This window comes from Accipiter gentilis, chromosome 12 (genome assembly GCF_929443795.1).
Source record: "Accipiter gentilis chromosome 12, bAccGen1.1, whole genome shotgun sequence".
NCBI lineage: Eukaryota > Metazoa > Chordata > Aves > Accipitriformes > Accipitridae > Astur > Astur gentilis.
The window spans coordinates 35,387,160-35,414,001 of record NC_064891.1 but is presented as its reverse complement, the minus strand read 5'-3'; the positions used below and the strand labels follow the sequence as shown (position 1 = coordinate 35,414,001).

At 42.6% G+C, this 26,842-nt stretch overlaps 1 protein-coding gene across 5 annotated transcripts; it reads left to right on the top strand.

Moving 5' to 3' along the window:
- The first annotated feature begins 1,515 nt into the window (after positions 1-1,515).
- DAPP1 (dual adaptor of phosphotyrosine and 3-phosphoinositides 1) lies at positions 1,516-26,561 on the top strand. Of its 5 annotated transcripts, none has more exons than XM_049814921.1 (9): positions 1,516-1,630; positions 10,769-10,891; positions 14,219-14,352; positions 19,226-19,356; positions 21,475-21,522; positions 21,762-21,824; positions 23,673-23,758; positions 24,343-24,430; positions 24,897-26,560. In XM_049814921.1, exons 1-9 carry the CDS (start codon positions 1,569-1,571, stop codon positions 24,945-24,947), a joined length of 786 nt encoding a protein of 261 aa, XP_049670878.1. In that variant the 5' UTR covers positions 1,516-1,568; the 3' UTR covers positions 24,948-26,560. The 5 variants fall into 5 exon arrangements, with proteins under 5 accessions (XP_049670878.1, XP_049670880.1, XP_049670882.1 ...); XM_049814922.1 differs by lacking the exon at positions 1,516-1,630 and adding an exon at positions 1,658-1,928; XM_049814923.1 differs by lacking the exon at positions 21,762-21,824 and having other exon boundaries at positions 24,897-26,561.
- Positions 26,562-26,842: the final 281 nt, after the last annotated feature.

Here is a 26,842-nt window from a genome sequence, read left to right as displayed (position 1 = left end):
TTCCTCTGTAACCCAGAAATTTTGATAACCGCTTTTCTGCCTCTTTCATGGGTTCAGCACTGCTGAAAACAAACAAAGCAGCTTTCAGAACAGGACAACAATAATAAATAAATCTATCCAGCAAATACAAGCAAACAGTGGAGACGTCAAAAGCACCTATTTAACCAAAGGTTGTGGATTTCAGGATCAGGTTACCAAAGACAGTATCAGATCACAAGATTTCACTAAGCAATAGAGGAAAGGGCAAACTCAGAAAGAGTAAAAAAAATTTTTTTTCCCTAATTAACCCCCCTATTTTTTTCCTAATAAGGGGGAAAAAAAACCAACCCAGCTTATTTGCGAAACCTGTACCTACAACTGAATGTTTGGCTGCCAAGATAAACAGCCAAAGTACAGGAGCAGAGCACCTTGCTGCCAGGGAAAGCACAATTAGAAGCTCAAACGACAAGACAGTCTGATCTGACATATGGAAACTCTGTGAAGCTTTTCCCATTCAGGAGGCTAAAAAAGCTCTTCCGAAACTGATTCCCCGAGACCAGCAGGAGCAGCAGGCTTTTAATGAGCCTGTTCCAAATGACTCTTAGCTCCACACTGAGCGTGCTGTTCGTATGACTGCTTGCGAGGAAATAAGTAACTGTTCTGGCCTCTTTAAATACCAGTTTTCTGGAAACAACTTATTTTCAGTACTGGATACCTGGTGAAAACTTCAGTGTGTGTGACTGGAGAAGAGCATTCTGCCATTTATTTCTTATTTTACGCCAGAGCCCTCTCTTTTTGTCAAAGAAGTTTAGCAAAGAATTTGCCGGACCTGTAATAATTACTGCCCACGAAGTATCGGGGAATACAAACAACCTCTACTATGCAGCAAACCGTTTAAACGTTTGGAAGGATGGGCACCGGGTACCGCTCGGAAATTTCTCATCCGCAGAGCTCAGTCCTCCGACACAACTCCATTCCCTGTTTGGTAGTACCTCTCCAGCAACCTTTCACGTTACGTTCCTCTGACTCTTTCCGAGAGGCGGTACGGCCTCTTTCAAGCCAGCCCGCAGCGGGATGACGGTCGCCCCAGAAATCGCTCGGTCAGGCTGCCAGGTGCCGGGGCGAGGCAGGCCCCGGGCGGGCCGAGGCGAGCCCTCTCCAGCGGCACCGCGAAAAGCGAACGTACGTGAAACGCTTCGGAATATGAACTTCTGGGAGGTGCAGCTTGAAGTAACTGGAAATACGAGATATCCTAGGAATAAAAAAAAAAAGTGTTTCCAGCATGGGAGAGACGTGGCGCATGCCGGGCACCACCGGCTACCCAGGGGGCTCCGGCCGGCCCTGCTGAGGGGCCAAGCCCCGGTGGCAGGGCCGGCGGGCCCCCGAAAAGCCCCGGGGTGGGGTCGCTTCCCCGCCGTCGGGGCCGGGGCGGGACTCCCCGCGACGGGGCACTCCGCGGCGGCGAGGCGGAACGAACGGCGGCCGCCCCGGGAGGTGCCGCCCCGGGAGGTGCCGCCGCCGCCGCCGCGTACTTCCTCAGCGGCCCGCGGAGGCGGCCGCGGGCAGCCGTCGTCCCCCCCGGCGGGACGATGACCCAGCGCCGGGAGCCGCGTCCCGCCGCGCCGCTGGACGAGGAGCTGGAGGCGCTCGGGTAAGCGGCGCTCGGGGCGGCGCCGGCTGAGGGGAGCGGGGGTCCCAGCGCGAAATGGCGGCCCTCGGGTGGTGGCGGGCCACCCGACGGGAGCTGGCCGGGCGGGAGCTGCTGGTTCTGGCTGCTGCATGTGGGTCGTGAAGCGAGCAATAAGGTAAAGCGGCGTCTGTTTTAACGAGCCCGCCGAAGGGCTGCGCGCGTGGCGTGCAGCCCCTCAGAGAAGTCCAGCGCCTCGTCCCTCCGGCGGGTTCGAGGGGCCGGCAGGCTCCCGTGTACAGAGGATGCTGGCGTGGCGCAGGTGAGTGGGAGAAATAAAGAATGGTTAGAAAAAGTAGAGCGCAGGCAAGCCTTTCAAATACAGCGGGCAGTCAGAGGCAGGCAGGTGGCTACAGCTTCCCTCAGAGAAGCTCTGCGGTGTTGTTGAAACCTCCTCCGTCGGGAAGAGTCCCGGTTGCGCCGTGTCGCTTACCGGCACCTCAGGGGAGCACCGAGCCCAGAGCTCGTCCCCAGAGCTGCCTGTCCTCCCTGGCTGCAGAGCTGCGCCGTCCCTTCGGCCATCTCCTCGTAGCTCGGCCTGGGCCCTGGCCCAGAGGGCTGCCATCCCGGCTGCCGTGCCGGCCGCCCCATGCCAGGCCCTGGGAGGCAGCAGGCTCCCCCGGGGCGCCTCAGGCTTGGGGAGCGAGAGCAGCGGGCGGTTCGCAGCCATTAGGAGGACGACCTCGCGCCAAAGCAGGAGAAACCCAAGGAGCAGAAAGGAAAGCCAACGGCTGCAACAGACCTCGCTCTCCGTCAAGTGTGACTCACCCATTTTGTCTGTCGGTCGGTTTTGCGTTTTGCGGGGGAAAGGCTTGGGTTACTTTTTCCGCAGGCAGCATTGCTGTGCGTGAGAAGAGACGCGGGCTGGAGGAGCAGCACAGGTGGGCACAGGGAGGCCAGGGCGGGAGAGGTCAGTGGCAGCAAAGCGAAGGGGGGACAAAGCAGAAGAAAGGCCAGCGAAGACGCTGGAAAAGCAAAAAGGCTCTGATGTCACTTCTGCATTCAAAAATAATAGATGAAAAAAGTAGGTTTTTTGCTTCCTGGGTACTTACGGATAAGCACCAAATCATGAGGGTTTTTTTGCGATTAATTCACTTAGTGAAGAAATTGGAGGGTAGCAAAGAGACTTGGAATTCGTATCTCCACACTGCTGATATTTTCCCATGTTAATTAAGTGCCTGTTACTGAAGCATCTAACATACGAAGTGAAGTCACTTTGTAATGGTACCCACAGTGGCCATTACATACTTTTCCTTTACATCTGTAAGATTACGCTCATCCTAAAAACATATCTACGGGGTGGGGAGCGGGGTGAGAAGAAAGAAGGGGGAAAAAAAAAAGAAAAAGAGTTGCAGCTGCTGTGGGAAGCATGATTCCCAATTGCCAGACTTTTAATCATTTAGACTATATGGCCTGAGTTGATTTATGCCAGTAACCTGTGCTTATAAACAGCCTTGCTGATTGGCAAGGAATTAGTCCTCACAGATGATCTTGAAGGACTGCAGCTTGATATGGTACCAGTGAGAAGGAAAGACTACAAATAAGCATTTTTAAAGCTGTTGCTTCTTTATTTTATTTCCACTTCAATGGAAAACCTAAACTTTTCACCCTACCACAAAACACTAAAGCATCTCCTTCAGGGCAGTGAGTTGAGTTAAATGCACTAAAGGTGAATAAGCAATGCCAAGCAAAGATTCCCTTCAAATCATTAAACAAAGCCCTTTTTCCCAGCTAGCACTAAAGCCACCTTTTTTTTTTTTGCCTTTTTTTTTTTTTTCTGAAGAAGAAAAAGAAATCCTCACACACCAAACATTCTGGTAGCATAGTCTAAAAGATATCTTAATGTCAATACTTTTTCATCTGTGAGAAGAGAGCGTGTCACTCTCCAGACCATAACATTAAATTCTCAGCCACTGCAATGTTTTTTTACCCTAAACTGAGTCCCTGGTGCTATCACAGTGCCGAGTTCCCCTTAGACCCAACATAGTATCTGGCACAACGGAGAGCTGATTCTGGTGAGGAGTATAGTAAAGACCAGCAGAGACAAGGGTCATTCAAATGAGGAGCAGCTCATTTGACATTCACGTACCTTTGGGGAGAGGAATTTGAAGCAGGTTATTTTAGAGCTTCTGCTTTACTGTGAAAAAATCAAAGTTCTTAAAGGTTTGAAGAAGTGTGTAATGGGAAGCATTTTTTCTTTACTTTTAAGAGAAAGGAGATTGGGTACCAGGACATTCTCATAGTTTACTGGCTCAACTGGTCATCAGAGTGGAAAGTTGACAGCAATGTAGATGGGTGTACAGCATAAAACCTGTCTAACTCTCTGCTAGTTTTGGAGGACCTGGTATTTGCTGGGCTGTTCTAGATTAATGCTCCTGTATTTGCACTAAGAATATCAGAGCTGGTGAGAGCAAGGCAGGAATGAGGGAGAAGAGGAACAAAAAAGTTATATATACAAACCCCACCTTTATTTTACCTCTGCTCTAGAGGTATCCCCTCTGTCACACACACACAAAAAAATAATCAAGAAATAAGATTTAAGAATCCCAATTATCATCAGGGACAATCACAGTCTCTGAAAGATCTAGACATATCCACATCTGTTTATCAGTTTGGATTGTTTTTCTCCAGAGGCTCAGTATTTGTAAAGATGAACTTTTTGACCTTTACCTCACAACAAAAGAAAGCAAAAGTTATGGGTTTGGCCTTTTTTTTTTTTTTAACTACTTCATTCAGTCTGAGGTGGCTTATATTTATTTGGAGAGTTGGGGTGGTCAAACAATCGAGTTCAAAGTGAAAATTCAGATCACCATCAGCTTCATTCTCAATGTTTTATAGGTGGAACTAATGCCTAATGAAAAGGTAGATCAAAATCATAACATGTTGTTAAAAACAGGTTACCTCATTCATGAACTTCTTCCCTAAATCTACCAAAATATTTAAAAGGGAGCACTGAAGTTTGTCAACAGAGGCGTAAGTATGCTGGCTTAAAGGGGAAGGAAATTGACATCATGATTCTTCTTTGAAGGTCTCTTTGGCTATTTCTGGAGTCAACCCTTTTCCCAATTGGATTTATTGCTGTTATTGCTAAAAGCACAACCTGCACACTGCGGTGTGAAACTCCTGTAGCCGATCACGTATAACGTGGGTTTTGGGGATTCCCCATTGCAGTTCATGTTATTTGCGCAAGAGATGAGAATGTGGAATATCTTGTCATCCAAGTAATTACAGGCTGGTCTGGTAACACAACTTCCGTCCCAACATAGCATTGCTTTGGCGACATTGTCTTTTGGAGGTGAAAGGAATGGGACAAGAGGAAACAAGTTTTTGTAACCTTTTTCCTTTTGCAGTTCGAGCACCCTTTGTCATCCCTTGCAGCACAGCTTTTATGTTCCTCCAGCTCCAGGTTTGACAATACCGTGACAGATGGTATTTGGTAAGACTGAACGAGACGCTGCATGCTTAGTTTTAGTAAGAGAAGAGAAATTAGATCACAGGCCTAGATCAGATGATAAAATTGGAGAATTGAGGAACTCTCATGACTGGGACAGGGCAAACAGTCATAAGAATCTTTTTACTTCATCTATATTTCTAATGTAAACAAGGGCAAAATTACAACAGCTAGAAAGCAGGCAAAAGAAATCGGTAAAAATCAGAACAAAGCCAGTTGAGAGAAGGGGGTGAGAAAATGGAAGTGAAAAGCAGAAGCTGAACTAGTGAAAGCCTGCAGTTAGAAGACATGAACTTTAAGGCTGGATACACTGATGTTACGTTGCCATATTTCTATTTTTAAATTATTTTTTCTATGAAATGGCAGCCTTGTATTCCAAAAAAGTACTTTACATAGGTGTGTGATTAAGTGTTTCAGTGTGACGCATTGAAAGGATGTCTAATGAATACCAATTTTGGTTGTAGACCACCTATAACTTCTGTGTTAGCATTCTCACGCTTTTGTAGGTTCTCTAGAGCTCTGTCAACTCGTGTGCCAAAAAAACTCCCACAACAAACCTTGACAGATCTGATCTGAAATTCAGCATGCAGAGAATAAAGAACTAGTGGGGCTATTTTGTAGAGTCATTTTTTGAGTACAGGCACGTGAAAAGCATTGCGTCCAGCCAAAGGAGATAAGTCAGTGCTTTCCCGCTCACTCCATCGAGCAGTACAGTTTACTACTCCTTTAAGAATGGGAATACATCTTTGAGGCTAGTCTATAGTTTCAAAGTGTAAGAAAATTCAATTCATTGTGGTAGAACATTTTTTTAATATGAAAAAAAGGTGCAAAACCTGCCAACATCTACCACCTCAAAACCCCCCAACCTCAGGGTAAATAACTGCTCTGAGTAATATTGAAGTCCTACTGAGAGCACATCTGGACCATCTCTCCCTAATGTGGATCTCCGTTCCCTTTCAGAGGTGGACGAGAGATGAATTAGATTTGCTGCGTTTCTGCTGGGCTGCTGCAGCTCCGGCAGCTGAGGTGCTTTCCATGGGGACAGTCACGCATCAGGGAGCACAAGCAGTATTGCACCTTCTGCAGTAGGGGAGGGAGCTTCTGGGAAGGGAGCAGAGAGATCACCCAGCTGAATACTGAGAACCTCCTTGCTGCTTCAGAGAAGGAACTTCGAATTGCCTGACTCTTTACAAAAGCAAGCCAGACATGCACACAGTTTCTAACTCTATCCAGGCTATAACTATCTAAGAATATAATCTTATAAAGACACAAAAAATAAGCGTGACCTCTGCCTACTGCATTTATCTGATAGCTGGCTGTACCTCAGAGTTATCACTCCAGACACTAAAAAACAAATGGCAGAACTTCTAGCTGTGCTCTCTTCTGGCGCTAGATATCTTTCATTTTTATGAGGAAGAAAAGTGAGTGTTTCTACTGGGTGTTACACAATTTGCATGTAGGTATGGCTGAGAAGAGAATTATCCAAGTCACTCAACATTCATCCCTGGGTTAACCATGGATGTTTGTGTCCTTTGTGTATTCCGGTATTGTTAAAAAGTTCCTCCACCTGATGCCAGCTACAGGTTTATTCACCAGCCTCTATTTACACCTGTAGAAATGTTTTGCAAAATATCCATATGGTTTCTTTGTCAACAGCATTATCAGAAATGACAGATGCCATACCTAAGGGCTGTCTGATCTGCAGGAGACATAGAAATGAAGTTTCATTCACATTTTTCTTTGAAACGTCTTGGCTTGTTAAAGAAGAGAACAAATGAACATTTTGAGGATGATGTTCTTACCTGAAGAGGGAATTTCCCACCCCAAACATTGCTGTAACATATTCCTGATCATCACCGCTGTGTAGGGAGGTCTAGTCACTGCATTAACCACATGGAGATCTTAATGAAAGAAGATACTTTAACACGAGTGTGTCCTGTTCTGGAGTTGTGATGATTAGCATAGCTGCAGTGGTACGGCTGGCCAGCGTAGACGTGGCTTGTACTGTGGCAGTCACCAGCTTACCCCATGGGGGAACCCCACTGGTGACTGGGTGGGCAGATCCTTGGGGCAAGGCTGTGTGCTCTGATGAGTTTTGGTTCTCTGGGGCACTGTGTGTGTCTCATTTCTTTCTCCTCCTTCTCTTAACAGCAATGTCAGTAAAGGTGTTCCTATGCTGTCACCAATGCAATCTCATCTAAAGAGTAGGCTGATTTCTGAAAATGCTTTATTTTCCAAAAAGAAACAAAACAACGGTAATCTCACTAGGGCTGCATGCCCATCTTACGACATGTTTTCATGGGGCCAGCAGACTCTTCCACTCCAAAGAACAGAATGAATAGCATGGTCCTTCAACAACACAAGCTGATAACGCAAACATGCTTACAAGTATGGGATAAAGAGATTTAATGTAGTTTAGGACAAAGTTAAAGTAACAAGAATGGATAAATGACAGCAATTAGAAACTCTGAAACTGAGATTGCTAGTCAAATCAGCGATAAGGAACCCAAAAAAGGGGAGCATGCAGGATTTTTTATGGGAGAAATGCAATAATTAGAAAAGAAAAACCTCCCAGAAGTATGTACGCATGCATTGTGAGGCAGGAGGGCGTGCAAGGCCAAGGGCACGCAGCCGAAGTGGCTCTGAAGGAAGAAAGGACTTTCCTCTATCTATCTACTTGTGTTTCTTCAGAGCAATCTGAATCAGGAACCCCAGGCAATTTCTACACTACTGGTGATTTTCAGTCTGACAAGGGTCAAAGTACAGGGCATATTTCTGGATTTTTTTTGTAGTGAATACAAGGCTCTGTAAGTTAGGTCAAATAAAGGTGACTTGGAAGGACCTTCAGAAACAGCCCAATATGCAAGATATACACCATGGTTCAAAATGAAAGAGTTAAGGCAATTCAGCATTTTGAAGGACTTGCTAGGGGCTTCAAACAGATGGGTGTTTGTAAGCCTTTTGATTTCCTTAATTTCTTATTTTAAGAAGGCAGGAAAGTAGATGCAGTATTATGTTTTCTATCAACAGTTTCCCCTCCCCCAGGTATCAATTGGAAAACAACCAAAGCTTAAGCTAAATGCGACTGCCCTTTAGTGTCTTGCTGAATGAGCCATGTCTCCCACCTTGATTTACCCACAAATTTCATAGAACTGCCTAAAAGATTTTTTCTAAACAAGATAAATAGAAGGATTGCCCCCTGACAAATGCTTAAGTTCAAGTGAAGTGTATCCAGTAGTGTCTAACCAGAGGGCTGTTTGGGTTTCTTTTTAGTCCTGTTTACCTGTATCTGTGTCATCAGGCAGGCTTGACTGGGAGAGCAGACTATTTGCACGGGAGCGTATTTATTTACCTTCCTGGTGATCTGTGTGCAACTGCTAAATTTTCTACAGTATTTTTAAATGTTACCTGTGTTCATACAATTGGAACAAATTTTGAGTGACCATTTTCACAGTGGGATATTGAAGTAAGCAACCTGACAGTTGTTACTCATTGAACCATCTGTGGCACTCAAGAGAAGAAAAGATATAACTATGTATAACACAGTCATTTTGGCTCTAAGATCTGTATTATTGTGTCACATCCACTTCTAGTTTTTAAGCTGAGCAAGAGGAACACAGTAGCATTTGAGGGATTTTTTTGTCTGAGTCAGCATATTTAGGCAAGAAGAGTGGGTGCAGCCTTGTCAGCAAAGATTTAAAATTGCACTTTAAACCAACATTATTTTCCCAATTAAGTGGGTGGGGTTTTGTTGTTGGGTTTTTTGTGTTTTTTTGGCATAGTGGTAAAATTTCATTAGTCACTGGCCTTCTATGTGTAAAGAGGGAGTAGATTTAAAACATTTTTTTAAACTTAAGTGACTTCTATTTTAAATTCTTTGTAAAAGGCTTTTTGGAAATAAGGTAACAGTGCACTTACGAGCAACCACAAACTGAATATGCCTCCTTCTGAAAGTGGACACTTACAGATTTTCTCAATGTATGTTTCTTTTGCACAGAAGTGAGAGAAATAGTGCTACGAAATTCCACCCAAAACACAGTGTTGTCTTCCCAGCTGTAGGTCCAGCCAAGCATGCATGCTGATACGATCCTCATCACATAAGGACAGATCTGACCTTTGACTGTTACTTACTTGGGCAGTTAATCCCAAAGCGGATTTTGGCTAACAGGTGTTTCAGAGGATGGCACTTTGATCTTTAAATATTCATTATTTTATTCTACTGTGTGGATAGTCCACAGAGCACGTTCTAGAGCCAAAGCAGCAATACCCTGCCTGTATTGAGTTTCAAATGGATCTTGTCTTCCACAGGGTTAACAGTCTGGAGTCTCTTACAAAGTAATTTATCAGCCAGCTGGCCTTTCAAATAGGCAGCCGTCTAAATTCAGAGTTACAACTTTGTGTGAGATGCCAAGTTTAGTGGCAACTTGCAGCGAACAGATAAGGAGAACGAGTATACAGTTACACCTCGTTTCAGTTTGAAGACTGCCATGATATAAATGCTGGAACGTGCTGTGATCACACTTCTGCTTTCAGTCAAACTGTCTTTCTCTGGCTGAAACAGTAATAGAATTTGACCCCAATATTACAGGCACACACAGTTTAAAGGAAGGAGAAGTAGACTTGGCACCACTCCACATAAAGAAAAGGGGAGAAGCTTGCTCCCTGTAGAGCTGAGTACAGTATCCCCACCTCCTTCTGCACCAGAGGTTCTGGTGTGTGTATATAACTATCCTTAATATCTGCACACAGCATCTCTTACAGGATTAGCACTCCAGCCTTTTTTAGCTGCGGCTCTGTTTTGTGTTCAGTCTCAGGATCATTTCCGAGATCCTTTTCTATTGAAAGATCAGGTGTTTCTATTGTGAATCATTCTGGATGGAAACAAAGCCATAAACATTTCATGATCTTCCTTGCAGGATTTGTTTACGTGGATTCCTTGTGGAATTCTTCATATAAAAAAATTAATGAGGTTAGTTTTAACTGAAGTTAAATGAAGCAGGCATTTAGATGTTTTCCTGCATTGCTCAGACCACATATATCCAAGCAGCAACAATGGTGAGGTTTCCTAAATTTTCACTTCAAATTCTGTCAGTTAATTTCAGTCCCTTCCTCTGTTCCTTCTTCCAAAAAGGTTATGCTTCAAATGAAAATTTTAAGCTTAGGCAGATGTGTTTAACTGCAGATCTTAGCAGTGCAGGTGAACTGAGTTACAGGAAATACAGAGTCTGGGAGGAGTTTCGGGCCTGTTTGCCCCAAAAGAGGAAGTGTACCAAAGCATCAGGAAGTACAGATTCTGAAAATAGACAAAGGATCCTGCGTACCCCCCAAAATTGCTTTCCCCTTACCAGCATAGATCTGGGTAATTTGTTGCTCATGCAAGTAGAATTTGCAGGTTTTTTTAGATTCAGCAAACTGTCAGCTGTTTGTACGCAACTTTGTAGTTAACAAAAAATAGTTTTCTGAGCATGTCGAAAGGAGGCTGCTGAAAGGGGCACAGTTCTGTGTAACCTGTGCGTGCCTGCGAGGAGGATGGTAATTCAAAATTGTAGCAGTGTTGGTTGCCTTCCTCTTTCTCTAACTGGAGTCCATAATGCAGCAGGTGTCAGTTAAGAGCTGCGTGAATGATGCTTTAACCCCTTGTGTCTTCCCAGGTGGTATCATGATAATCTTACCCGACATGCAGCAGAAGCACTGCTGCTTTCCAACGGGCAGGATGGAAGCTATCTCTTGAGGAAGAGTAATGAAAGGGAAGATTTGTACTCCCTCTCTGTAAGGTAGAGTATGGACAGAAGTGAATTTATCTAATGCCGCACAGCTAGCAGTTTTAAAATCTTCACTTACTCCCATGTTTGTTTACATGTCTCATGCATTGAGATGACCTGCAGATTTTTTTCTAGGGCTCAAACTATTTTAATATATATTGCTAATGGTGTAATCCTGCTGAAGGCTATTTTGTTAGACGAAAAAAAAAATATTTGGATTGGATTTGAAAATTGCTGTCATTTTTCCAAACTATGAATTAATCTTATTGGTAAAAAACATCATTCCATGGTTTGGCTGTAGACTTTCAGTCTGCATGATAAAAATCTGTATGGCAGTTACAAGAGTTTGAAAAACAGCTGGTGGGAGTAGAAAAGTTTTCTGATGAGGGTAGTAGTAAATATACCAGTTAAGAGGCGCTAACTTCACCAGTTTCTGGATCACTGTATAGGAGCCATCATCTTTGAGGGACAATCTAGTGTTTAACTGGATGGTTTTACTCCTCCGTTCTGGGCTAAGACTCAGTATTAGCCAGTAATGCGTAACTGATTTGAACAGTATTTCACAAGTGACAGACATCAGGCCCTTGAAGTCATCAAAATGGCAGCAATTTTACATCAGTTCAGGGGACAGCCAAATCAGAGCACTGGTAGCCTGGCCTGGGTACTTCACTACTGAATCACTTTTAAAGACTCTCCACTCTCCCAAGAAGCAGAGAAGCCACAATATTTCAGAAAGGCAACATGAAAGTCATATGCATTAGACAGACAAGTTAGTCCCTGCATGTCAGCTGAGTGGAGGTAACCAACCCTAAATATGTTCGTAGCCTTTAGCAACTGTATGATATATTAAGCCTCTACAGTGAAATTTTAAGCTAGTGCATTCAAGCTCATTTCTGCCTCAAACTGAGCCTCTGAACAATTAGTCACCACAGCTCAGCTGAATTGCAGTAACTTTTTAAGTTAAAGTCACTTAAAGTCACTTTGATCAGTATAATGATGCTAGTTATTCACAACCCTAATAGATAGGAACGCAGCATATGCCCTCAAAATTGTGACTTTCTGCATATTCAGTACCAGGAGCTGTTACAATTTGGAAGTGCAGTCACTTGGAAACTGAGGAGAGTGCAATTTGTACATACCCTATTCCCCAGAGGTATAAAAGGCAAGTACAAATTGCTTCACTTATCTCTGACAGAAGACCCAGGAGCAAGTGTGCCTATACATACACTGCTGAAATCATTACCACTATAGACTGCCATGTATACAAGGAGCTTGGGTGGGTGCCTGACAGATCTGAAGGTGATGTTGCAAAATGAGTATACAGAGTAGCAATGACTAATTGAGTGCGAATCTTGGGAAAAAGAATAGTAACATTTATAAGTAATAGCTTTGCTTAAAAAAAGAGTAATTTTAAATGAATCATTGTCTTGCTGATTAATATTTTTTTTACTTTAAAATGTAACTAAACATTATTTGAGGTAATCTACCTCAGACAATTTTTAAAAAACATATCTTGATGTTAGTTTTAAAGGGCACTCAGGAAACAACTTACTGTAATAAAATAAAATTCAATTAGCTGTTCTTTTAATAAGAAACACAAGCTAAAGTGTTAGTTAATGAAAATAAATTTGCTGCCTTAACAAATTCTAGCCTTAGAAGACCTAGAGAAGTTTACTTCAGGTCAATTCCCATCTCTTGTTCAGCTCTCCATGTAGGAACAAGAGTTACATACTGCATTTCCATATGAACTGAATATCCCAATCTGGAGTTTGATCTTTTATTCTGATACATTAGTTTTTTGGTGGTACAGTTCCCCTGAAATACTGATTTTGATTTTAAAATGTTTTAATATTTTTCTAATGTTTGTTTAACTCTTAAGTTTTCCTTTCCTTTTTTTTTTTTTTTCCTAATATTAAAACTGAATTTTAGAATAAGTAATTCAATTTTGTTCTCATACATTTTTATAGAAAGGATAATTTTAGCAATTCTAGCTATCATTTTCTTTCTCTCCTAAAATGACTTCTATAGCTTTTACTTTACTTTCTGCTTCTGCCTCACAAGGAACTTCAGTCATTATTATAGTTTGTTTTAAAAGGAAACAAGGCGCAGACATGCCTTGACGTTTTTATTGACAGCTCTAAGAAGAGAGATCACACATTGCCTGAAATCCCTTCCCCCAGTAAATTAGCCAACTTTAAAAAGGAACTAGGAAATATAGTAGAAGTTGCTCTAATTGCAACATTGTATTTCTTGTGAAATTAAAGGAAAAGATGAAACCCCTGCCATTGCAGTGGAGTCACAGCAGCTATTTTCTGTTGTTGGGCATCTGCACTTGGCTTGCACGCATTGTGTCTCAGCTGACTGTAGCGCAAAACATGCAGCATGTCAATAGAGGCACGTTCTACAATATCACGAGTATTGTTCAAAGATAAATATTTGTTTAAATACCTGTTTGAAATTAAAATCTCCCGTGGAAGTGGCAATAAACAATGGAAAAGACACTATAAATGCCTTTCTTCACCGTATTTTTAGTATATTTGCTATACACATTTTTCCTGAGACAAAGTTGTCTCTGGACTGTTTTGGATGCTAGTAACATAAACAGAAGTAACTTTTCACAGGAGAGATACTTGCACTAAATGCTTCACTGACTTCTGAAGTCAAAATAATTGCCTGTCCAGGAAGTGAGGCCTTGCACACTTCTCTAAATACCATCAGCTTTCATAAACAAGTGCTGTAACTTCCCTGACAAAGGACCCTGGTTCATATTTGACAGTGCCCACCACAGAGGAGCCGTTCGCCTGAGTACAGAGACAAAGCAGACAAATTTTAAAGCCTTAGGTATCTAAAGTTAGGTTATTAAATCCCTGTTTAGGTGCAAAAAAGGAGGCAGCCTATTTTTGAAGGAGAAACGGAAGACATCTTCAATGTGATTGGGATGTAACCTGAAAAGTAAGACATATACTGAGTAATACAGGTACACTACCAAGACTATAGCCTAGTAAGTGAAGGGATATCAACCTGCTTAGCCAGAAGGCTGGAAACCTCATTTATAAGCCTTATAATGATTGCCGCAAGAATTAATTTAACTTGGCCTTTCTAGGCTTTCCTCATCTCATATTTGTAAAGCAGCAATTAGATTTTTCTTAATAAATCTGAGTCTCAGAAGTGTTGAGTATCAGTGAGGGACAGTAATGGCAGTAGTACTACTGCTAGGACAGCAATTGTCAGCCTGTGATCTGGGCCAGATTTCCTGTAGTAGAAGCTGCTATTTAAGGGTCGTACCTGCCAAATGCCTTTGGCATTTATGCCTTGACAAATTTTCCCTTTTTATTTTAGGGGAAAAGATTCTGTGAAACACTTCCACGTTGAACATACAGGAACTTCATTCAAATTTGGATTTAATGAATTTTCTAGCTTGAAGGAATTAGTCATGCATTTTGCAAATCAGCCTTTAATTGGAAGTGAAACAGGTAAGAAGAGCCATATGTTTGTATGAACACATTTGTAGTCATGCTTCACAGGAGTAAAAGGAGCTTCCGATGTGTTATCAGGTAGATCTACTGCTGCAGTGTTCCTCTTCAGAAATTCACATTTGTATTAGCCTCAAGTATCTAAGACGTTCCTTTTAAAAAACTCTTTCAAGTACTCTGAAGACAAACTACATGTAAGCTTACTGGGTTTTTGCTAACCAGGGGCATGAGCTCCTTTTGATGTCTCAGAGAGAGAAGGAAGCATTTCAAGATACGCATGTCCTGGGAGGAGCAGAACCTTCTCAAAAAGGGCAAAACCAAAGCAGGGTGTTTAGTGAGGAAATATGTGTTCATCTATGAAGTTGAAATCCTCCAGTAAGAATAAATGGAAAAGGGACTTGAAATTGTTTCGCTCCCCTATTCTTCATCCAAGGAAGAAGTCTACAGTGATACATGTACCTCTTTCCTGTAGGAAATGTGCCCTGTATTACCTCTCCCTTTCTGTCTACAGTGGATCAGCCTCCTGATGCCATCTACCAGCACAGTGATTTGTCTTGTTTATAAGAAAGAGAAAAAGCACAGGCTTCTTTAGCAGCCAACATGCTACCTGAATTAAAAGTCAAAAGAATAAAGTTGATTCATATGAGCGAGTTGAATACCACCAGGCCAGAATCCCTGGAGAAACAGATGCAAACTGTCATGATAGTGCCAGTTTTAGGTTTAGCTTCAAATGAAAGAGTTGAAGGTGTGTCAGTATAAGTTAGTTCTAAAAACTTCAGTATCCTGTATAGAAAGCGTATGCAAACAACTCAGAGTAGTACTAATTATATATGCAAGTGACCAGTTAAACAATAGTTAACACATGCAATAACTGTAATATGTCACACACTAAATACGCACCAATGCTCTTGTAACACAAGCATTACATTCAAGGGTTGCTTTGCCATTTTTCGCCCCCCAAGAAAAATGCAGCAGTACACTCAACATGGTGCTTTTATCTTCCAAAGCATTCTCTTTTTAAGTTGTGGGTTTTTAAGTGTTGTCGTGGTTTAACCCCAGCCAGCAACTAAGCACCACACAGCTGCTTACTCACTTTCCCCCTCTCCTCCAATGGCATGGGGGAGAGAATCGGAAGGAAAATGCTAAAACTCATGGGTTGAGATAAGAACAGTTTAATAGAACAGAAAGGAAGAAACTATAAATGATAATAATTACAATAATAAAATGACAGTAATAGTAAAAGGATTGGAATATATAAAACAAGTGATGCACAATGCAATTGCTCACCACTCGCTGACTGATGGCCAGTTAGTTCCTGAGCAGCGATTCCCCCTGCCCCCCTCCGAGGCCAACTCCCCCCAGTTTATATACTGGGCATGATGTCCCATGGTATGGAATACCCCTTTGGCCATTTTGGGTCAGCTGCCCTGGCTGTGTCCCCTCCCAACTTCTTGTGCCCCTCCAGCCTTCTTGCTGGCTGGGCACGAGAAGCTGGAAAATCCTTGAGTAAGTCTAAACACTACTTAGCAACAACTGAAAACATCAGTGTGTTATCAACACTCTTCTCATACTGAATCCAAGACATAACACTATATCTACTAGAAAGAAAATTAACTCTATCCCACCTGAAACCAAGACAATGTTTCAAACAGAGTTCCTACATGTATCTTTTGTTCAGTAAGCTGTTTTTCCTGTGAAATCAGATAGGCACCCACAGGCCTGATGCTGTAAAGATTCCAGTTAATGCATAAAATGTATTTCTCCATTCCTTCACTGCATGTGTTACAGACATTAGTGATCAAGGCATTGGTGTTATGTGATCTCTGTGGACAGGATCAACACTGCTGAATGATGGGCTCACTTGTCACCTTACAGCTTCCTAATTGAATTCTGCTGGTTCTGTAAAACCTCTCTAAGTTGGATGTGCTACAGAATAAGAAAAGCCATTTGAACATCTGATCAAGAAACCTTCCACCTTACCTTACCATGGATAGCAGTAGAGAGGAAGAGACAGTTAGCACTCAGGCAATATTCCTTCAGATACAGGTGTTAAAGGTCTTCTGGGTGGTAACCGAATTATACCAAAAAGGGGGTAGGGGCTCATCAGAGCCCACTCTAAGCCAAGTGTCAGCATGGCAGAACAACTGGCCCAACACAGGGTCTCACAGCGGGTTGGCAGAAGGGCCAGCAACAAAGTCTGATTTCTTAGGCCACATGTCCTTTCAGTGAAAAGCAGCAAGTGACCTTTGGCTCAGGCATTAGTAGAAAGCAGTTGGACCAGTTTTTCTTATTACTTGTTATACTTGCAAGCAATTTCCTATAGAAACACTGTGAGATCAGGAATGAGAGAGTGAAGGAAGATAGCATGATAGCATTTTTCATCTCCTCCTTGCTTATGGACAGGATTTTATAAGATGGAGACCCATGAGATAGAACATGTAATGGTTTCCACTATCTTCCACTTAAGTTTTGTCTCAATGGAGCTAGTTTTGTGTGTGAAGAGGCACACCAGACTCTCTTTGATCAGTACTTAAATACACAGGCCTGTACCCCTGCAAACTGGTCTATGGAGTGCAGTGGTTCTTTTGTACTGGGAGACAGCTGCAGGTTTGTGCTTCAAGCCCAACAAACCTTGTCTTACTACAGCTTCATTTGCCACTCCAAATTGCTACGTGGACTCGCATCTATATATCTGCAGCGTAATGTGTACACTTCCTTCAGAACTACAGATAACTAAAGTGAAATAGGGGCTACTGTGTTCTGTGAGATGGTTAATTGAACAGGCAAGCTGAATCTATTCAGTAACAAGGTCAAAGTAATATACTATCATATTTCTATATTTCTGTCTATTCAAAGTGACAAGCTCAACATGTTATTCTTACCTGTTTGCTTTTTTTAATCAGTTTTTACGTAAATTATTTTGAAAACACAGTAAGTCATTACCCAGACAAAAAAGCCAGTTGCTTGAAGCTAACATTTCCAACGTGACTAATTTTCATTCTTCCTTAGAAATAGATATCACGCACAAACATGCAAGAAGAATCTTGCTACAGTGCAGCTTTTACTAGTTCTTTTGTACAGTTACCAGATGATTCTGTACAAGTATCGTTTGTGGAGGAAAAAACATGGAGAACTTACTAGAAAACAATATTATATAAAATGTTAAACTAGTCCTCCCAGTCTGCAACAGGGCTCTTTATCCATGGTGTACAGATGATGGTAGTCTGATTCTGTGCAACAGCTTAAGAGTAGTTTCAGTAGACTGGTGATGGAGGAGTTCTCAATTTCATTTTAAATGATAAAGCATTTTTTTCTGCAAGACCAGAGAGAATTAAACTGATTTTGACTTTTCACCTATTGCAAGTTGAATATATCACATTTGCATACACCCTCTGTGCCTGCAAACAGATTTCAACTGGTTACCCCAAATACGATTTTTCCACTTCACTTTGTAGCCGTTCCCATTACAAAATATGCTTTCAACTTTATTTCAGTTTTAAATTACTCAATCACCTGTAGCTTTCAAGTCCAAGTTCTTACCAATTCTTGAATCCCTCCTGTTTTACAGCTGACAATATCAGCATAAAATGCAAAAGGAGCAGCATTTGTTATGCTGTGACATTATTTTTAAAGAATGAGATTAGATGGTATAGCAGTTACTATTTTAAGGAGGTTCTTCACTGTTGTGAATGGTGTAATAGATACACTATTGAGAATGGAGCTTTTTGCAGAGAACATGTAATGAACGTAACCTTATTTACAGAACAAAGAATGGCTATAATCAAAATGTTACTAACTGGAAAGAGCTATGGTAAAACAGTTAAAGGCAGTGGTAATGTGGGGTTACTGTTAGGAAGTCTGTATCTGAATCACTGTCAGATGAAGTGATTTACACAGCAAACAATGGCTTGTTGGCAAAACCAGGATGACTGTCAAGGCCTTGTATCTAGTTTAGCGTCCTGCCTACCCACCCACCCAGCCTCCTGTGCAGGAAGGGAATTTAACGAGTCAGGTGATTCCCTGCAAGCACTAGTAAGTTTAAAGGTTTTAAAATGGTGCCATATATTTAGTTTTCACAGTTGCATGTAAACAGGTGTGATAATGTCTGTAGTCACATCTTCATGAATGCAGTGAAAGTGTAGGTCACGTGTAGGTCAGCATTTCAGCTCTAACTATGAAATCTGTGTTTCAATTTGTTCTGTATTACCTAGTTACTCCCTGACTGGAAAGAAGGTTCAAGCAGGACAGGAGACACCTGCCTTTGAGGGTTGTCTGGCAGTCCTTTCTGTTGCTGTCTTGATTTTTTGCCACTTACCATGCACTGCAGAAGGGGTTTAATTCCCTACTGCTTAGGAGAACTGAAGAGGGTTTTCACTCTTGTTTTCAGAGATGTAAGAATAAATTGACTCCCACTGTGCAGGGAGGAAGGAATGGATTTAGGCAAGGTCCAGATGCCCAAGGTATTGAGGACTCTGAGCAACACGACAGAGCCAGGAAAGTGAGACTGGGCAAGTGAATCCAGCAGCAAGCGCCCCTCTGTAGTTTGCATGGATTTTTGTAGAAAATACCCTTCACAAAGTCTAAACTATTCAGATGATGCACATTAGAAGTATTTGGCTAGTTTTATTAGTACGGGAGAGTCATTTATAGCCTCCGATTGTTTTCTCATGTGGGTGTGGCCTGATTCCTGCCCCCTTCCAAGGAAAACCCCGTACAGGAAGTGTCGCAGAGATCTTGGGGAGGTAATTAGCTCTTACACCTTTTTAATTTTAGGAAAAGGTAAAGTTAACCATTCCACAAACAGGCTGCTACTGCCAGTTATTTTCTAAGACTGCCTTGCCAGATGACTTACTCCTGCTCTTTTTCTCTCCAGGAACCTTAATTGTATTGAAGCATCCCTACCCACGGGAAGTGGAAGAACCTTCCATTTATGAGTCCGTCCGAGTTCACACAGCGATGCAGACAGGAAGGACAGAAAGTGACCTTGTTCCAAATGCTCCCTCAGTAAGTTGTGTTCTGGTGGGAGCGATGCTTCTCCTGGCCCGAGTATAGTATGGTTGCTGGAGTGAGCTATGGAATAATGCCAGTAATTCATCCCTTTATGGGTTCGTAAATACACGAAGTCTTTGCTGACCAAGGCAAAACAAACACAGACTTGCCAAGTACAGTCCTATGACAAATAAAGCTTTTTACAATTGTTGTCATTAAGACCTTCAATGCTGTCACTGGGAAAGCACTGTCTGCAGCTGACCTAGGTGAGTCTGACCATCCAAACAAAGAATATATGAAACGTTTTCATTCTCCTGTTATCTTCCTTTTAGAATGCCATCTTAACAGTACCATTATCAGGAATTAAAAAAAACCCAAACCAACAAAAAACCACACCACACAACAAACACAACACTTCTTGCATCTTTCTGACAACACTCATCAGGCAGTACGCAACAATACTTATGTCGGGTTGCACTATGAGCCCTTGTTTTGCTGAACATCCTTTCCAGCCAGCGGGAAGTCTCTCTGACTCTGCCCCCCCCCCAGGTGAGGAGAGGAATACACTAAATGGCAAAACCAAGTAACAGCTATAGGATTTACCACATTTTCTCTCAGTCAGTGAATAGGAGGATTAGATGACAGGAAACAGATAGTAGTCCTGACAGACATAAACTCATTACCACTTATTATTTTTGCAGTTGTCTTTGTTAGAGTTATTTTGCCCAGTTAGCAATATACAGCCTCCTTCCTAACTGGGGGGAAGGAAAGAGCATCTCTGACTTTCTAAGTCGGTTAAAAAATGACCTTTTGAAAAAAATATTCAAAGGTGTGCAAGACAGGCAGGGACACATTTGGAAAAGGAAACGCCAAACTGAAGCGTATTACAACCAAGTTAATAAAAGTATCTGTATTCTGATAGGTACATTACTCAAAAGGGGATTTTGGCATTTTCACACTTGGATTTTATTATTTTAGAATCACCTTGTCATAAAGCAGGAAGACAGCTTGCTGTGTTCTGACACAGACTTAAACCTGAAACAGGGCGATATGACAGAAGAGCCTCCACCCTTTCAGCCCTATAGTAATTTTGAGCACAATAAAAAGCTGTGTCATATTAAAAGCTACTCCTTACTGGTGTGAGAAACAAGAGAACATCTTCATATCATTTTGGGGCACCTGCTGTGACATCTGTGACTCACTTGGACAGTAATTAGAGACTTTAAATCCCAAGTAACTCATATCTAAGTGAGACAGGTGGTTTCTCCAGAACAGTATTGCTCAGAACAGAGAGGAAAGTATTTTAATTAGATACTATATTTTTTGAGAAAAAGAGGAAGAGCTACATTAATAAGGGCTAATGAAGTTGATAAAAGAACCACTTCTGATGTGTCTCACAACCAACCCTTTATGGCTGAGTTCCACTTCAACCTCCAAAGAAACTTGACTTCCACATACAACCAATAAAAAGGCAATATTTTTTCAAGAGCAAGTAGTAATTAACTTGGCAAGAATTTGTTTTTCAGAGGTCTGCAGTCTCACAGCTAGGTCCCTACACAGAGTTTCAGTATCTGAGAAGTCATAAGGTCCCAGTGTCACTCATAGCAGCAGAGAAAGAGTTCAAAACCCCATTTTTCAATAAGCACATTTAATGTAGCAGGTTTTTCCTCTCAAGCACATGGCTGTTTGAAAGAAGAGAATGCCCAAGTAAAACAGCACTTTTCCCCCCTGCTTCCATTTCAAGAGGAATTTCTGTGGATAATTCCACTGTCAGCTAAACCCCAGGTGCTTCTGGTTCCAACACATACTGAGGCAACCATCTCACTTTACTAAATAAACTGTAACTGCAACTATTTTGCTGCGTTTGGTTGAAAAGATGCAGGCCAGAAGGCTGCTGAGGGAGGCACAGTCTAAGAGATTGCCTTCAGAGCCAGCACAGGTCCATGTTTACCCTAGTGGTGGATCTGGCCGTGTGAGGGGAGCATAGGAGCGAGGACAGGGCAAGTGGCCACAGGAAGTTTCCCCAGGAACAGGCTGCTCTTCCATCTTCTGGATGGAGGCAAAGAGGGGGATGTGGGAAACAGAAGCAGAGCTCAGTCTCTAACACTGATCCCTTTCCTTGTTACTTCACAGCTTGGTACAAAAGAAGGATATTTGATAAAACAAGGCAAAATAGTCAAGGTAAGGAAAACTCTTACTCCTTGCTTCCACTCTGCAATCTTCCACAGAAGCTAGAGACAAAGTGGCGCTGAAATAGCTCTGCCTGCATTCCCCTGCAGAGAGGAACAATTTGTGTTGTGTGCAGCAGCAAAGCACAACTGTAAACCAGAGCAAGTCGACAGCTTTAAAGTTTTTTCTAACCTAAGAAGCATTACACTAAATTCTCACAAGACAATTACCATCCATTCTTGATCTTTCAGAATTGGAAGACAAGGTGGTTTACACTGCACAGGAATGAACTAAAGTATTTCAAAGACCAGACAGTAAGTAGCAAACACCAGTTCTGCTTTTTAAACCTCAGAGGCAGCTGCGGCCTCCTCATATCTCTGGCTTCTCGCATCTGTATCACAGCTTCCCAAGCTAGAGCTTCCCACACTGTCAGAGGGCTCAGACCTTTCAAATAAAGTCAGAGTTTTGCTGATGACTTCAAGAGAAAGTTAGTAAGTTTTACAGCTGGAAGGCATTTACTGTGCTCTGTCAGTCTTACGTACTAGGCAGAGTTGTTGTTCACAGTGCATTTTTTGGTTGCTTTGTTCAGTGGATTTTAAATTACCAGCAAAACACAGCTTTTATCGGTAGATTTGACACACAACCTAAGATAGTGGTGCTGTTAAAATATTTCTGCAAATATTAGTAGTATATTTTGCATTCCTTGATTTCATCCATTTATTTCAAGTGGTCACACAGTGTACATAGAAAACCATTAATTTAAAAATGTATTCCTTCCTAGCACTTTGACATAGATTAACCTGCTGCATCTGGGAAAAACAGTGTGTCCTTAGAGTTGCTGTTCATTTCTATCTTAAACTAAGTAAAAGTAAGAAATACCTCTAGTTTCTCCACCCCTACAGTACTTCCACTTCAGGTTCCTTCATAAACACAGCCAAACTGTTTACCTCTGCCAAGTCCTATTTCAAGCATCTAACAGGTTTGAACACCATAGAAGACACAACTGCCCTTTCTCGCCAAACATCACCATTTATGAACAGTTATGTTTTTACGGGGCCTTCCATCAGTTTTCATTTCAGTTCAAGCCAACTTGAATTAAATTTCCAGGATAACACTTCAAAGGGCAGCACTCCAAATGTTTGAGTAGCTTTTGTGACTTACCAGGCAAGAAGGTGTCTCTGTCAGGAATACGGCCTCCTCCCGGGCAGCAGCTCCCATGTCTCCTGGCACTCCCATTGTTGCTGTGGGGTTGCAGATACCTACAGGTGAGCAACTTGCTGCTGGCCCCCGGGGATGGCATTTGCTAGCGTACCTCAGCACGTGTGGCTGTCTGCTAGTGTAGTGTGTAACTAACAGCCAGCGAGCCAGAGGAAACCGTAAGGAAGGGTGAGAAAGCAAGACACCTCCATACACCCGATGAAGGACGATGGGAACAGCTAAGGGCACTTGGGCAGGAAGCAAGCCGTTCTACTTCAGCGGCCTCTTCCAAGGTGCTCAACAGTGTGAGGCTGAAACAAATCAAAGAACTCCCACACCTAGAGGGAATGAAACTCTTAAGGGAGATGGGTTGCGGTTATACTCGGTCTACATCCCTACACCTGACCACTCCTGGGCCCGTCCCAAGAAACTTAGATGTACACGTACTGCTGGTACAGCCACTCATCACTTCTACTGCAAGCGCTACTTTTGCTTTGCTTCTGCATGTCTCCCTACCCAGCTTCATCCTTTTAAAGCACTTAGGAATTAATTGAATCTCCAACAGCTGGCTAGGCCTGATAAGACCTATAGCTATCCCCTTGTATTGGTAAACCTTAGCTATAAGTGGTACTGGATTTTCTGCTGTATCCATTACATTATAATGCATCAACCAAACCCTCAGCAGTCTGCATCTAGCTCAAACTTTCCTGCAGTAGAGATCTCCTCTGTTGTTTGTCTAGATCTGAACTGTCCTGCTTTTTTTTTTTTTTATATTTAGCTCAATTCATGTCATGTTAGCACTGATGTTATCTCTGCTAGTTTGAGTTTATGGTGTTACGGCTATTCTACCTATGTCTAGAAAGACCTGGTGTGCCTGTAAAGGTTTAAATGCACTGAAAATGAACCAAGCTAGCCTTATTTTCTGTTTTCATGTGTTTCCGTTTTAAAACCATTTTATTTTCAAGGCCACAGAACCAATTCGGGCACTTGACTTAACTGAATGCTCAGCTGTGCAATTTGACTATTCCCAGGAGAGAGTCAACTGTTTCTGGTAAGTTGCTGTGCTTTCTCTGTCTTGCTGGGAAGGTCAAAATAGCCAGGGAATTTTGAAATGTAACCACTGGGTACTTCTGAAAGCTCCCTTGCCAGTAGCAACCCTGCTGTTCCTCTAACTCGCAAGTCTGTTTCTGTCAGCCAGCCTCTTGTCGGTCCCGCATGGCTTTGCCAGGTTACTGCTGACAAAAGTTTTTTCTTGATGAGGAGGAAAGGTGTAGCCTTATGTGTAGTGGACATTTCTTTTCCTAATTCTGTAAGCATATATAATCATCGCCCAGACCCATGGAACTTAGGTATAGTCCAGTTCCCAGTTGAGACATTGCTACGGGTCACACCGTAACTGCTTCTGTGCCCAGATGTGGGTCTTCTGTCCCTGTGGGCCTGGGGCAGTGTCTCCCCAAGCTGTAAACGGTTGTTCTTGGCTAACCTCCCTCCTGGTGACTGAACGGGAGCATGGCCTCCCTGCCCTGCCCTGCTTTGTCTAAATAACTGTTGGTGCAGGCCAGCTGGCTTCAGTTTTAGGAAGAACTACCAGTTGTTCTAGCAATTTAAGAAACAGGTTTAATTTTTTACTTACAGTTTAGTGTTCCCGCTAAGGACGTACTACCTGTGCGCGAAAACTGGAATAGAAGCTGACGAGTGGATTAAAATACTGCGATGGAAACTGGTAAGATGATGTGCAGTGTTATGTGGCAGCACGCCTCAGGCAGCAGTACCTGTGGTACTGCCATCATAAACCCCCTGCTATTGAAGTGCCCAAGTGCTACAGTTCTCAGTATCTGCCAGAAGGGAGTACTTGTTCTGGCTTCCAGCCCAACTAGACCAGAAAATGTAGTTTTTGCATAATGTATACACCTGCAAACCCCCTTCAGCATTTTCAGGATGCATTTTTAACAGACATATGCATTAGGAAGATGAAGTTCCTTCCATCTTTAAGGATGTCATTGTGTAGATGGTAAACCATATGGAGCATCAGCACAGACCGCATGTGTTGGGTCATGAAGGAAGCAATGAGAAGACAATGTAAAGGCTTGAAAGCGTTACTTCCTTAAATACCAGTATTTGGGTTAGTTGTACTCACCCACATCCATGTGCATGCAGACAAACAGTAATGGATTGTCTTTCTGTTCTAGTCACAAATACGGAAGCAAGTGGACCAGCGTAACGCTGCCCTCAGTTCCTAGCTGCGCCTCCGGTACTTCTTCTCCATTGACAGGAATTGCCCCTTCGCCAAGGGGAAGGCATCGCTCACAAGAGGACGGTTTCACGCGTCTCCATTACTCACAGCGGGCACGCGTGTGCCCGTATACCTGCACGCAGATGCTTGCATCCAGCTCTGCACACAAAGGATTCGTACAGCTGAGTGCTCTTGGGCTGTTGAGTCACGTGTGGAGACGGTTGCAAAATCAGAGTGTTGGTTTGATGTGCGCAGTGTATGCCTGTAATGCACTTAATTCAAACACCTGCTAACTAATCCCAGGAGCAGTCACTGTTTAAAACTTTTGTGGTTGTTCAGAGCACTCTCCGTAATTTATTGCAAGCTCCATCACAGCTAGCCATAGCAGCATATTCTGTAACCTTGAGCCTGTTATTGAAAACCAGTCCTTTCTGGAAACATTAAATATTTCTTTTTTATTACCTGTTTAGGCTCTAAACCAAAAGAAAAATGACAGAGGTTAATTATATTTTTGTAAATAGTATCTGTATTGCAATCCAGAGAATATTTCAAGGCCCTTTTCAAGGTGATGGATGAGTAACACTTAGTTCTGGTCAAATATGTTTTTGTTTGGTTTAGATTTATACCGCAGGGATGGCTACAAGTGAATGTTTGTTTCCAGCAGCAGCTATGGGCATTGGTGAGCAGCATCATGCAAGCAAGGTTGTTTACAAACTAGAATTATGAGAAAAGGGCAGCTGGTTCCCAGCGCGCCTATGATGGAGTGCCACGGGACCCTAAGGATGGGCGACAGAGCTCTGCAGAAAGCTTTGCTTTGTGGCAGCCACCAGCGTTGTTAGCAGCATTACGAGTTGGGCCCCTTACGGTCCCCCTTGAATATGGGCTGGACTTTGTATTCTTTCCTCATGCAGAGAACTCAAAACAAGGTTTTGGCCAGAACTATGTTTAGAATTAAGCACACAAAAAAGCACCATGTACACTAAAAATAGGAATTTAAAAGAAGACATCTTCTATGTAACTGGATATAAATTTCCATCTGTATTTTGGAAGACTCACGCAGATGTAAGAGTCCTGTGGCTCGCTGCAGAGTTGAGAAGTGGAAGCCCAGTACTTTGGTGCTGTAGTCAAAATAGACATTACATTTTGGGAGCAAAGTTTGACATGCTGGAGGGTTCCAAGACAATCTTGGCCTGATGTCACTGCAGGCCCAGCTGCAAGATGCCCTGAGCAATCCTGCTTTTCCTGGAGGGGTGGGGAAAGAGGGGGGGTCCCCCTCTCCCCACATAACCGTCAAGTTTCTGCTGAAACAGTGTAGGCAATCCTCTCCCACTATGCAAACGCTGTGGCACAGGGCTTAGTATTGCTCAGACAGCAGGTCAGTGTTCAACAGAAACCTTTACTGTGAGACGACTAAAGAAGAACAGGAAAAACACACTGGAAGAAGAAAGAAAAACTAGCTTTGGATATAGGGATAGCATTTCATTTCAACTTAGAAATTAAAAATATTTGTAAATATTTTTATAGACTGTTTTCTGAATAAAATGTCATTATAAAACTACCAAAGGTCTTCTGTATTCATGTACTGTATTGTTAAAGCTTTGCCTTCCTTTTTCCCTTAAAGAATTGGTTTCACAAACTGGCATCTCCCGTTTAGTTAAAAAGCTTTGATGAATTTGTGTGTGAGAGAGGCTGCGTAAGGGGAAGAGAGAGATGATATTCTCTAACATCATCGCTGTTCTGTGACAATGGCTTGGAAACAAAGCTTGAAGTGTAACCACAGAAGCAGCCTTCCCCTTTTCACGTGAACAGGCTGCATTACAGAATGTTAGAAGCACATTTGGCACATGGTGTCACGAATGGAAGCCAGTAAAAGAAATGTTGCTTGGCTGGCGTAGGAAGCAG

Bases quoted from the DNA above. Each gene is read 5' to 3' on its own strand.
- DAPP1 (XM_049814921.1), top strand. From the start codon at position 1,569: ATGACCCAGCGCCGGGAGCCGCGTCCCGCCGCGCCGCTGGACGAGGAG. The intron at 1,631-10,768 runs GTAAGCGGCGCT...GTGTCTTCCCAG, and splicing joins GAGGAGCTGGAGGCGCTCGG to GTGGTATCATGATAATCTTA. The intron at 14,353-19,225 runs GTAAGAAGAGCC...TTTTCTCTCCAG, and splicing joins TTTAATTGGAAGTGAAACAG to GAACCTTAATTGTATTGAAG.